Source organism: Lepisma saccharinum, chromosome 5 (genome assembly GCF_977018435.1).
Source record: "Lepisma saccharinum chromosome 5, izLepSacc3.1, whole genome shotgun sequence".
NCBI classification, from domain to species: Eukaryota; Metazoa; Arthropoda; class Insecta; order Zygentoma; family Lepismatidae; genus Lepisma; species Lepisma saccharinum.
Window position 1 is genome coordinate 15,451,055 of NC_139233.1, and position 12,436 is coordinate 15,463,490.

The 12,436-nt window shown below is 38.9% G+C and overlaps 1 protein-coding gene across 1 annotated transcript in view; it reads left to right on the plus strand.

Moving 5' to 3' along the window:
- Positions 1-12,436, plus strand: part of Nup153 (nucleoporin 153) — a 41,090-nt gene that overhangs the window by 25,758 nt on the left and 2,896 nt on the right. Inside the window, exons 7-9 of the mRNA XM_083122196.1 lie at positions 875-1,248; positions 3,297-6,582; positions 8,605-8,741. Of these exons, the coding sequence (XP_082978322.1) occupies positions 875-1,248; positions 3,297-6,582; positions 8,605-8,741 (3,797 nt within the window). The remainder of the gene's footprint in view (positions 1-874; positions 1,249-3,296; positions 6,583-8,604; positions 8,742-12,436) is intronic.

The following is a 12,436-nucleotide window of genomic DNA, read 5'->3' on the forward strand; positions in this document are numbered from 1 at the left end:
CAACTAATGCTCCCTAATCATGATAGTATGTGGGATCTAGTGCAGCAAATACCTCTGCATCAATGTTAATAAGGAGAGTATGTGGGATCTAGTACAGCAAATACCTCTGCATCAATGTTAATAAGGAGGAAAATCATATTCTGTGGAATAACAAGATGCAAGAATTATATCCAACAGTAATAGTTTCACCTCATGTTTAGATTTGATTGTCACATTTTCTAAAAAAGTTGAAATTGAGTCTGTTCCGTCCCAGATCCCAGTGTGTGGCTGTTGCTAAAGTACATGTGCTGTTTTTGCCCCACTTCATATTTCGGCAACCAGTAGATACGATTTTTATAGGATAGAACAAGAAATGCTTCTAAATTGAACGAAGGTCATGAGGGGATGCTATATACAAATGTCAGCTTGCCTCTCTAATGGTGTAGTGGTAATGCTGTCGTCATAGAATCAAAGGGCTCCAGGTTCTATGCCTGGTGAAGGCACTTGGTGGTTGGATCCCACATCCAGTCTGAATAACCTAACTGTGCATAATGTGAACTTATAAACAGAATTTCACCAATACCAACCATACTTGTGGCTAATTACTGTGATCATTTGCACTTAAAAAAAAAAAACAACAATTTAATGAAGACATTGATGTACAAGGCATATATACACTAAGTATCGAACTTAATGTGAGGTTGTTGCCAAGACATATTTTGGCATGGCCGAGTGTCACAAAATGAGAACCGGAATGCTGAGAACTTCAAAATTTATAGTCCCAGTTACCAATGTGATACAATGATTTCTGCATTACAAGTTTTTTTTGCATCTACAATCCCTTGAAAAACAGTCAAGGTTTTCTTTGAAAAACAACTATTCTTTTTGATTTCAGGTAAATCTTAAACCTTCCCTTCAAGTGAAACCAGTAAAGGCTGTCACTTCTGATAATGCTAGCATGAGCCATACAGCAAGGAAAATTCTGGAGACTTTGGAGCAAGTCTCAAGTCCCATCAGTGATGCAAAGAGGATCCCTATAGATGGAACGTCTTCACGAAAAAGACCAAGGCCCAGCAGTGTGTTACAGCAGAGTAGAAATTCCAATGCAGAACCAAGTAAAAGCTCGTCTATTGGTCCTCCTTTAACCACATTGATTGTTCCAACTGTACCAGACTTGTTGAAGATGAGGAGTGGTGAGAAAATGTCAAATGCTGCGAAAAAAACTGTAATCCTTAACAAGAACTCTGCGGACGCCAGCTACAGGTTAAGGTAAGAGTTTTTATATTTAATATTCAAAAGGGTTCCCAGCATTAAGAATAATGACAGGAAATGCATGTGCTGAAAAATGTAGTTAATTTAATTCCAAATGTAGATGTAAGGAATTGATTCCTTCAACTCTTTCCTTTTGTTCCATTGGGAAGTCACTCTGACTGACTACCTTGTTCCGTGTTCTCAAACACATTCTGTTGAGGAATCATTTTCTCTCATTCCAAGGAACAAGACACACATTTTGTTCCTTCATGCTTTGAGAGGAGAGGGCGGGAAAGCGGAGGAGATGGTTTTCGACTGAGAGGAAATTCCCATCGCTGTGAAACGTGAGATGTCCCGATTCACACCTGATGAGGTGGAAGGTATTCAATGGCTCCCACATGTGGAAAACCATCTCCTACATTGTTGGTAGCATGTTGTGGATGCTCTGGGGACTAGTTTGAGGGTTCATAGAACACTTTGTTTGTGCCTCATTTGTTTTTATATTGATTTCTGGCTAATACACTCATGTAGAACAACATTTTTTAATGGTTTTTGTGACACTTCCCTATTAACCCCTGGCACACACAACTTTCCTTGTTCATACATTGTTCAATTCCATAAAGTGTCCTCTTCCATTTGTACATTTTGAATTTTTGTGTTCCGGTCCTGCTTTTTTAATTTTAGCTTATATTTTAAGGATATTGTTAGTTCGCTATCTAAATTCAATGTTTAGTTGCAAATATGATATGAAGTGCATATCATATCAACCCACCTGCAACCTTACCTCTCTCTCCAGACTATTTCGTTGGAACGAATTTGATCACGATTTGTTAACATTCCTAATACTAGTCAGTTCCAAAACCTTCAAATGTACAGCTTGCCCAATCATCTGGAACCAACTCACACTGCACTGTGTGCTAAACATTCCACCAGATGCACAACCTACCCTTTGAACCACTGGATCTACCACTTGACCAGGTCCATCCGGATTTGGAACAAAGATCCATTTTTCATCTCCAGCTACAATCCACTGCCAGAACCAGTTCCCATTTAGTGTCTGGTTTGAGCCAAGCTGAAGCATCAATCTCAGAAGACAATCTGTGAGTGCTAGTGGTTGTGTCCTGTCTAACCACTCCTAAGTAGTGCCTGATAGTCATGATCTTAAGGCCTCTTTAAGGTGGTGTTGCCATTCTCAAAGTGCCAGAACCATTTTGCTGCATTAGATTTGCTGGATCACCCCAGGACCTTCAGTCTTCTGAGTCACTACCCTTGCACTGCAACTTTGTTTCCAATATGATTCAACACTATCTAAAATTATAATCTAAAGTTCCCGAGAACTCCAAATATTAAAAATTAACATAAAACTAGTGGTGTCTCAATTTTACGTTTTCCTGCATTATGCATTCAATCTTGATCGTCCCAACACAACTTGATCGTCCCAACACAACAAAATGTTATAAAATTTTACTTCCATTTTACATTTTCCCGCATTTTAAGTTTTTTCAACTTTGTCCCCTGAAAAATGTAAAATTGAGGTTCCACTGTAAGCTATGGATTTACTGCTGTATAGTTTGACATAAAATTCACATAATCTTCCAATAGTGACAAGGCAGTAATGTGATAGGAACATGAAAGATGTTAGTGGCTGAGAACCTTTGGAGAACCTAGTAATAGTCCTAACCTACTCAAACCATGTAAATGGCAATCCTGTAAACATATAATAACATTGATAAGTGTGCCAAACCTGACCCACTCACGGGAGCGAGATGCAAAAAAAGTATTTTTGCATTAAGAAACTTATCTAATGAGAAAACCTCTTTAGTATGTTCTTGTAGACATGTGTAGAATTCAAATCTTGTAGAAAACGTCCATCATGATATTGGAATTACATGGTCGGAACCTAGGCCAACATTTTTGGCATGTATGAAATATTTTTCACGTTTCTAGCACCTAAAAGTGCATGCCCTGGTAAGGATTATGAATGCTGCCACTTAATGTTGAATTATTGATGAGGTATATATCATGTAGTTCTAATTTATGTAACTAATTTATTTTATTTATTTCAGATCTGAGGAACCAAAAGGAAGCAAACACACAAACAAAATAAAGTCTAAGGATGTAGAAGTAGAACTTGCTGAAGAAGTGAACCTGCCCAACATACCTTTGCCAATCACGAAGTTACCAGAATTTGACTTCAGCATTCCAACAACCACAAATCCATCCTCCACAGCCCCTGCTATGTCTTTCAAATTCTCTGCACCTATTCCAGCTCGTGACATAAGAACATCTTCAGTTCCAAGTACCTTTACGTTCAGTAGTCCCATCACGGCATGCAGCAGTCAAGAAAAGGAAGAAGTGAAGTCGGGTGTTCCAGTGAATAATTTGCTTCCTAGTCTTCCAGAACAGAACAAGATAGATAATTCAACCTCATTGCCTGTAAGCAGATCTTCAGGGAACTTAGCAAGGCCTTCAATTAAAAGTGTTGTAATGAATCCTCATGGTGGACATAGTTCATTAGCTGAGCAGAAGTCAGACTTTGCGATGGACACTTCAAATAAAAAGTTTGTTGCTGAAGACAAGCAAAGGACAACAAATCGTGGAGATGCGTCGAGTGAACAAAAACTTAAGCAGACCTCTACTGACAGTTCAGAAGGTGTTTTGTTTGCTGGTGCAGCAAGATGCAGTAAATGTTCTGCACAAATAAAAAGTGGTTCAGTGAAGTGTTCAGCATGTGAATCAGGAAACAAATCTACCGATGCTAAAAAGGTAACACAAGCTGCCGGAACAGCAAAGTCATCCAAAACAATGCCTGTTTCTATAGTTGAACCAGGACAAAGTTTTGGAGCTCAGTTTAAATTGGCTCCTGGTTTGTGGGAATGTGGTTCATGTTTGATTAGAAATAAAGAGAGTGATGTGTTGTGTGTAGCGTGCAAAACTCCAAAACCGTGCCAGGACTCCAAGGCGGTTGAGTCGAACAATAGTGTTCAGAACAGCAGCACTGGATTTGGAGACAAGTTTAAACCACCGAAAGATACATGGGAGTGTTCTGTTTGTATGGTAAGAAATGCATCGTCGTTGTCAAAGTGTCAAGCGTGTGAAACAAAGAACCCGAACTATACGGAAACAAAGAGTGACTCGCAGAACAATTCTCAAATTACTGAGGAATCCTGGAACTGTTCAGTTTGCCTGCTTAAGAACTACGCAAGCAGTTCTAAATGTGTTGCTTGTGAATCTCCTAAAGATGGGGTGAAATCTAGCTCCAATGAGATGTTATTGCCACCGATTGGTGTGTCAGGTTTCAAATTTGGTGTGGACAACTCTGGATTATTGAAAAACAATGCAAACATTCAAGCTTCCAGTATAGGAAGTGGCTTTAAGTTGGATTCAGTGAAGCCAAATGTGGAATCGAAAGGTTTTACATTTGGTGTTCAGCCTACAACTTCGGAAAATAAAACAAGTGTTCAATCGAAAGGTTTTACATTTGGTGTTCCTCCAACTTCAGATAATAAAACTAGTGTTGATTCAAAAGGTTTTACATTTGGTGTTCCGCCTTCAACTTTGGAAAATAAAACGAGTGGTGAATCGAAAGGTTTTACATTTGGTGCCCAGCCTCCAGCTTCAGAAAATAAAACAAGTGGTGCGGGAACATTGTCTACAAATATGTTTACTTTTGGCAACAATAGTAAACCTGAAACAGATCAAAAATCGAGTCATGCTTCAGAAGACAAAGCACCAGTCAAAGAAAGTGGAGATAAAGAAATTTCCAAACCTAGCGATTTCTCCTTTGGTGTACCGACAGGTTCCAACAATGCAACAGGACCCATGTTCAAAGTACCTAGTGTTCCAGATAAAAGTGCACCTATATCAAATAAGGGAGGCTTCAAGTTTGCACTTGGAGGATTTAAAAGTGAGAAAACGTCTGTTATCGCAACATCAAGTAATACTAGAGAGACATCGGAGCCACCATCCAAAAGGAATAGTGCATCTAATAGTACACCTTCAGATTCAGTTGCTGTATCAGGTGCATCAAATACGCCACCCAATTTTGGTTCCAAATCTGAAAATATCACATTTCCTGTGTCACCAGGTTTGACAAGTACTAGCTTGAAGAAAGACAGTAAAGTACAACCAGAGTCTTCAAACTTATTCATGTTTGGTAATAAAAGTACGACCTCAAACCCATCTTTATCATTTCCGGTATCGACAAACTCTGCACCTGTGTTTGGAACACCGGCAACAGGTAAAACTGATACACCATCATCAAGCAGTTTCCAATCAAGCATCTCTGCTTTCAAAAAGCCTGCAAATGAAGCAGTTGCTACACCAAGTACCTCAGCAGTTACGGCAATTTCGAGTGGCTTTGGTGCAGGTGCACCAGTCTCCGCAGTCACTCAACCTCAATCGACAAAAACCTGCTCAAGTTTTGTTCCTTCAGGAAGCTCCGGTATCTTTAGTACATCCAGTTCGTCAGCTTTTGCTAATGTTGCAACTACTCCATCTGTCTTTGGCAACACTGCTGTTACACAATCAAGTTTTCAATTTGGTGCAGGAAGTACTTCAACCAGTACAGTACCTACATTTGGCACACCAACTACCTCTCCACAACCTACCTTTGGTGCAGCCAAAACTACAGTGCCTAATTTTGGTACGTCAGTTACTTCTAATGTTCCCACATCAGTTACAACACCGTTTAACTTTGGCACAAAAACAACCACAGCTTCCATCAATTTTGGTTCATCTGCTCCCGCAACAAAAACTACTCCATCAATTGGATTTGGAACAACCACCACTTCTTCCATGTTTGGCACTGGAATGCAACCAGCTACAACAACTGTGGGTGCAGCAAAACCATCATTTCCTTTTTCACCAGTTTTATCCAAGGATGCTTCACTTACTTCAGGTTCCAACAAGCAGGACCTCTTTGCTTTCGGTTCCACGACATCAGCTTCTTCAGGTGGTTTTAACTTCGGAGCTTCGCAAACAACGCAGGCAGGATCTGGCTTCAATTTTGGATCAACCCAGAATTCTTCAAGCATGCAGCCGGGATATACGTTTGGAGCGTCCTCTCAGGTCTCGCAACCAGGAAATTTTGATTTTGGTGCAGGATCAAAAACTGAACAGCCTGTCTTTGGTTCAACTACTCCATCTCTTGGCAACAACACATTGAATGCAGGAACTTCCCTGTTTGGCTCTGGTACACCTGCAACAGCCGTGGGTTCGTCTACTGCATTTGGATCTTCTGGAGCAAATCCATTTGGAGGAACAGGCACAAGCAACTCTTTCACTCCCCAAAACTTCAACTTTAATGCATCTCAGCCCAGTTCAAATGTCTTTGGATTTGGTGGTAACATGGTAAGTTGCATCATTATTTTTCTATTTAAAAGTGCATTTTTCCATCGTTAATGAGCATCCTGAATAAATCACTTGTTTATCATAGGTGATAACTAGAGGCACATATTTTTGGTAAATAAAAAAGCAAAATTTCGGTACAAAAACTAAATCAATTTCGGGTTCAAAAGCGGTAAATAAAATAAAATATCGGTGTTATAGCGGTGAAAAAAAAGGATGAAAAGTGGTATATAAAAAGACATATTGGTTTTAAAGTTGTGAATATAATCCTAAATTTGATTTAAAAAGTACACTTATTCCACAGAATTAACATTTCACTTCTAATAGCACATTTATGTAATTATCAGAGTATTAAGTTAATTTCTGTGTAAAGGAATCCATTTTTGCTTCTCCAATATTAAAACAATGTTCCGGGAATTGCATAACCCTCAGGATAATTCAGACCTCGGAAGGTGTCGCGTGGGTGAATAAACCCTGAATTTCGTGTTTTAAGAGTTAATTTCGCTTTTTGCAGTTCATTTCGCATTATTTCGTGACAAAATATGGTCACAAAATGCATCTTGTACCTTTCAAAAACATGAAAAATTAACACTACAATGTGTTTTTTCAAATTTCGTTTTTTCGTTAAAAACGAAATATGCATGCCCCTAGTGATAACTAAACAATGCTTCAAATTTAATTTTAGTGTGACACTATTTGATACATGTATTTTAGAATTAGGAAATTACAAGTATGATACAGGGAAAAAGCATTCTGTTGTATTTTTCTCTTTTGCAGCTTTGTATTTTGTATTTTATTTCATTGCAAATGAAGTTGACGAGATGAAATTTCACATCACTGGATGCCTGTAGATTAAAATTTTGATTCAACATCACCACGCAGTCATGTTTATTTGTGATGGCCAAAAGTTTATATTGCAAGAAAATGGAACATCGAGGCAAAATTTTTTTAACATTTTGCTATGTTGGGACCATCAAGATTTAATGTATAATGTATGAATATGTAAAATCTGCAAACATGAAATCTGGATTCCAATGTATATAATACCCTGCTGCAAGATAGTGTTGTCAGAGCGTGATGGCTTCCTAAATTTCTCTTTGAGGCATAGTAGTATTAGCACTGTGATCACAATTCTTTGTAGGTCAAATTGAAAGTGCCTTTTGTTAAATTATATATGAATTTCTTGAAGATTTAAAAAAAATATATCAAACATATTGTGTGTGTCCAAATGCCCCCTTTTTTAAGGCTCATTTAAAACGTTGACTACAGATAATGTCGTCATTTTTCATTTATTGTCAGCACTTCTTTTTTTTTTTTTGTATATTGTAACACTTCTGAACATTGCTAAAAGCCTTCCTAATGTTTCATGCATAACTCTAGATGAACTGTATACAGAATGAGATACAGTTGGAGAATGTTGCTAGCAAAAAACATGCATTGATGAATATTGGGCAGAATCTTACAAAAAGAAGCCTCAAAGAGATATGCAACAGAGTGATGTGGATTTTCAGTTGACAGACATTTTGACTTGTACGTGATAAAATTGTGAATTCTTTGAAAAGATAATCTGTGAAGAGGACAAAAACTACTCTCAAAATACGGTGGAATCCTGATTTTACATTCCCAGATTTTACACTTTCCCACATTATACTTTCAATATGGTCCCAACATAGACAAATGTTATGAAATTTTCCTACATTTACATTTTCCCATATGACGTTTTTCAGTTTGGTCCCCTGAAAAATGTAAAATCGAGGTTCCACTGTATATGCTGAGCAGATTTAAGCTGAAAACGGGTACTTTTAATTCATAAAAAGGCTTAACCCACAAATTTCCAGTGGATTCCTTGCCTGGGGAGGGGGTGGGGTTGATCCAAATGTCCTACTTTTAAACACTGGACACACTGCATTTTTGGCACGTTGAGCAGTGTAAGTAGTTTGAAATGTAATCATGTTTTTAGTTTCATTTACAGATTATGTAAGTTGTAGTATGTAAATATATTTTGAGGAAACTTTCTGTTCACAGGGCAATCAGGGACAGCCATCAGCATCTGGATTTCCATTTGGTCAGAACCAGCCTGCTTCAAAAACATCAGCAGTTACATTTGATCCTAATGTGCGCCCAACCTTCAACTTCTCTGGAGGTATCACTCCTGTTTTTAGGTGAGTACAGGAATTTTCATATTCAAAATGTATTGGACAGGTAAGTCCGAATGTCTTTTTACCCCAGGTGGTTATCAGAATGAAACATAAGAAACTTGTTCTCTGCCTTTTAGATGGCTGATACAAGTGACTATAGTGTGGATGAATGGTGAGCAACATTTGTATGGACGCATGAATATCCACAGATCAGTAAAATAATAAGGCAAGTGCAATATGACCTCAGTCTCAGCCTGGCCTCTTGTCATATCTTGGGAGTGAGAGTAATCTCACAGGACATGGCAGACAAATGATTTGTGTTAAAAAAAAGTGGAAGTCATATATTGACCTGGATCAGTAAAAGTAAAGTGCTCCCCTGTGCTTTGCACCATGCCATGAAGGCGTATAGGGGGTGTGGGATTAGGGCCCCACACTTTCTTGATCTTGGCAGAGTTGGGGGTGATGTTATCAGCACCATGCCCCTGGCTGCCTTTACCCCCCAGAGTTTCCTCCAGGTACCCACTTTATACGACGCTGGGTGGGTGCCTGAGCTGCTTGAACAGGTTGACAAAGTCCTGGTTCTCCCCTGCCGGAATTGAACCCGGGTCTCTCGCATGGTAGTCAGATGGCCTAACAACTGAGCTACTGCGGCTTCAACTTCGCAAATTGTCCTGCAAGGGGTAAGAAGACATTTGGACCATCCTGTACACTGTCTTCATTGTGCCACTGGAGCATGTGCCTACTTGGCACCTGAAACCTTGCTGCTTGCCCGCAAGATCGAATATGCACATCCTTTCAACTCAACACATAGTGCATTTAATAGCTTTACAAGCCAAGGTTTCATGAAGTTTATCTTCAATAAGCAACTGCAGAACACGGCAATAGAGCTAACTGATCAACATGATGTTATCGAGAAGCAGATGCATGTCATCCAATTCCACAGAACACCACATTTCAAAGCATTTTCCTTTCACTTAGCAACATTGTGTTAGTCATTTGTGTTGTTGTTTACAAGGTTTTAACAGCTTTTTATGTATCTGACTGTGTTTATACGAAAACTGTTTTTTCAAACTTTTCCTTCTTGGTACACGATTCGCTGCTCTTGTTCCATGCATGCGTTGAAGATTTAAATGACGTATGAAAAGATGTTGTTGAACTATGAACATTCACTGAGGACACCTGATAAAACATTTGTGATGATCATTGGTGAATGTAGATTTCTACCATAAAAATTGATTACATTCTTACTTACTGTCCCATGACTACATTTAACCGTTGTGACAGTAGTTAATGTGCTATTTCTTCAAAACTACACATGATATTTCAGTTTTTTTTTTGTTCGTATGCATATGAAAGTATGATATACAAAAAAGGGTAATTCTCCCCTGTGCTTTGAACCACGCCATGAAGGTGTATAGGGGTGTGGAGTTAGGGCCCCACACTTTCTTGATCACGATCACAGCCGAAGGTGGGGGTGATGTGATTAGCACTCTGCCCCTGGCTGCCTTTACCTCCAGGTACCCACTGTATATGATGCTGGGTGGGCACCGGAGTCGCTTGGAACAGGTGGAAAAGGTCTCGGTTCTCCCCCGCAGGGGATCAAACCCGGGTCTCTCACATGGTAGTCAGATGCCCTTACGACTGAGCTACCGCGGTTCCTGATAGTAGGATATACTTAGTTACAAATTAATATATCAGTTGTTACTATTGTTGAGATGTGCAATTTGAAAATGTCTTTTTTCCCCTCATGTTGTTGAAAATGGACCAAAAGTGGCCACGGTGGCTCAGTCAGTAACGTGTCTAACTACCATGCTATAGGTCCCGGGTTTGATTCCCGGCCGGTTCAAATCCGGGAACTTTTCTAACGTTGGAAGTGGCCCCGGCACCCATCCAGCGTCAAATAACATGGGTACCTGTGGGAAACCCTAGAGGGTAAAGGCAGCCAGGGGCGTGATGCTGATCACATCATCCCCACTCACGACCGGATCAAGAAAGTGTGGGGCGTTACCCCCATACCCCCTATACGCCTTCATGGTGTGGTGCTAAGCACAGGGGAGCACTTTACCTTTTTTATCCCCACATGATATTATGGAAAAATCTTACAAAATTGAGTATAACCCTTCAAGCACATTTTTTCAAATATATTCATGCTATGTGGAATAATGAGAACAAAGGAACACCTTCCCATCTAATCAGTGACATTCTCCAAAGAGTTGAATAATGGAGACTATTGTGAATTGTGTCTCAAACAATTACAATGTGAAACTTCCTTTGGAGGGAAAAATTATTCAGTTAAGAGGCTAATTTTTATGTTCACGGTGAAGTTAATAAAAAAGAATATGCAATACCTGTGATTTGATCATCTACAGTAGACAGATCCAAGCTGAATGGTTGGTACTGGTAATCTAATGGTGTGGTATGGTGTATGGAGAACGACATTGGTTGATCCATTTTCAACATGACCTTAAATGATGATGGCTACTTGGATTTGTTAAGTGAATTGGTTTTTCATCCTTTATTATGGAATATGGTGCTTTTACAGAGTTTTTCAACAAAACAGAGAATGTTGTGGCATTTCTTCATGGTAAATTTCGTGATAGATTGATTGGCAAATGGGAGACCTGTTAAAAGGCCTGCACAGTCCCCAGATCCAACACCTTAGGACTTTTACCTTCAGAAACGTTTGAAGGCAATGAATGATATATGTACTAATATTCTGTGATATTTACCATATGAGAGAATGCAGAGTTGGTGTTTGCCATGATGTTGCACCTGCTACATTGCGAAATGTTCTATGTCAGTATGAGAGGCATCAAAGAGTGTGCACACATTACAATGAGCAGATATTGCAAGTGAAAGATATGCCTATAAATTTTTGATGGTTAAATATAAGTTGAACAAACCTTCACCACTGCATTTCTCATGAAATTCTAACCTGATTTGATAAATCACATCACCCCTTTCCATTGGATTTTTGTAAGTTTAATTCAATGTGGCAGCCAACAATATGCCAGACCCTCGCTTGACACACACAAAACTATGGTTTTCCATGGGCCTAATCTATTTCTATAATGACCAATTATACCCAGGATAACTCCTTTTCATTTTTTAGGGTGTGTTACGGGACTTTTGACTTACCCTAGTACATTGTAATATTTTAATGAAGTTTTCATCAGTTACATAGTTACACACATTATATTGTATCTTCTGATCCCATTGCAGTCCCAGTTTGAGTTTTTCATGTTTTAGAGATTGCCATGGTGTGCCAAATATATTTTTTCACTATTTTTGGTGATGGCATATTTTGAGATATACAAGGTCAAAGGTCAGGTGACAACATTTTATTTTTACCCAAAGGTAGGCTTGTTACATATCATTGGAAAGCGTGTTCAATTCCCTGTACAATGAACTTTATTTGAGCTTCCTAGGCCAAATAGGGGTGGAGTTACAGCACATTTAGTATAGCTAAATGAGCTTAGAAAGGGCAATTTCTGTGAACTTTGACCTGGAATAATTTGACAATTACAAGATGCATGGGACTCAAAATTTTCAGTTACTAAGTTCCATGGATAGTATCAACTCACCAAATTTCATGAAAATCTGAAATGGTCAGGTTGTGAGCTGTGTTGATTTCATATGGAATGACTCGTATGCCACATAATGCAACTTTTTTGGCTTATTTGGTCTTGAAAGTTAAAGAAATATGTTGACAGGTTAAT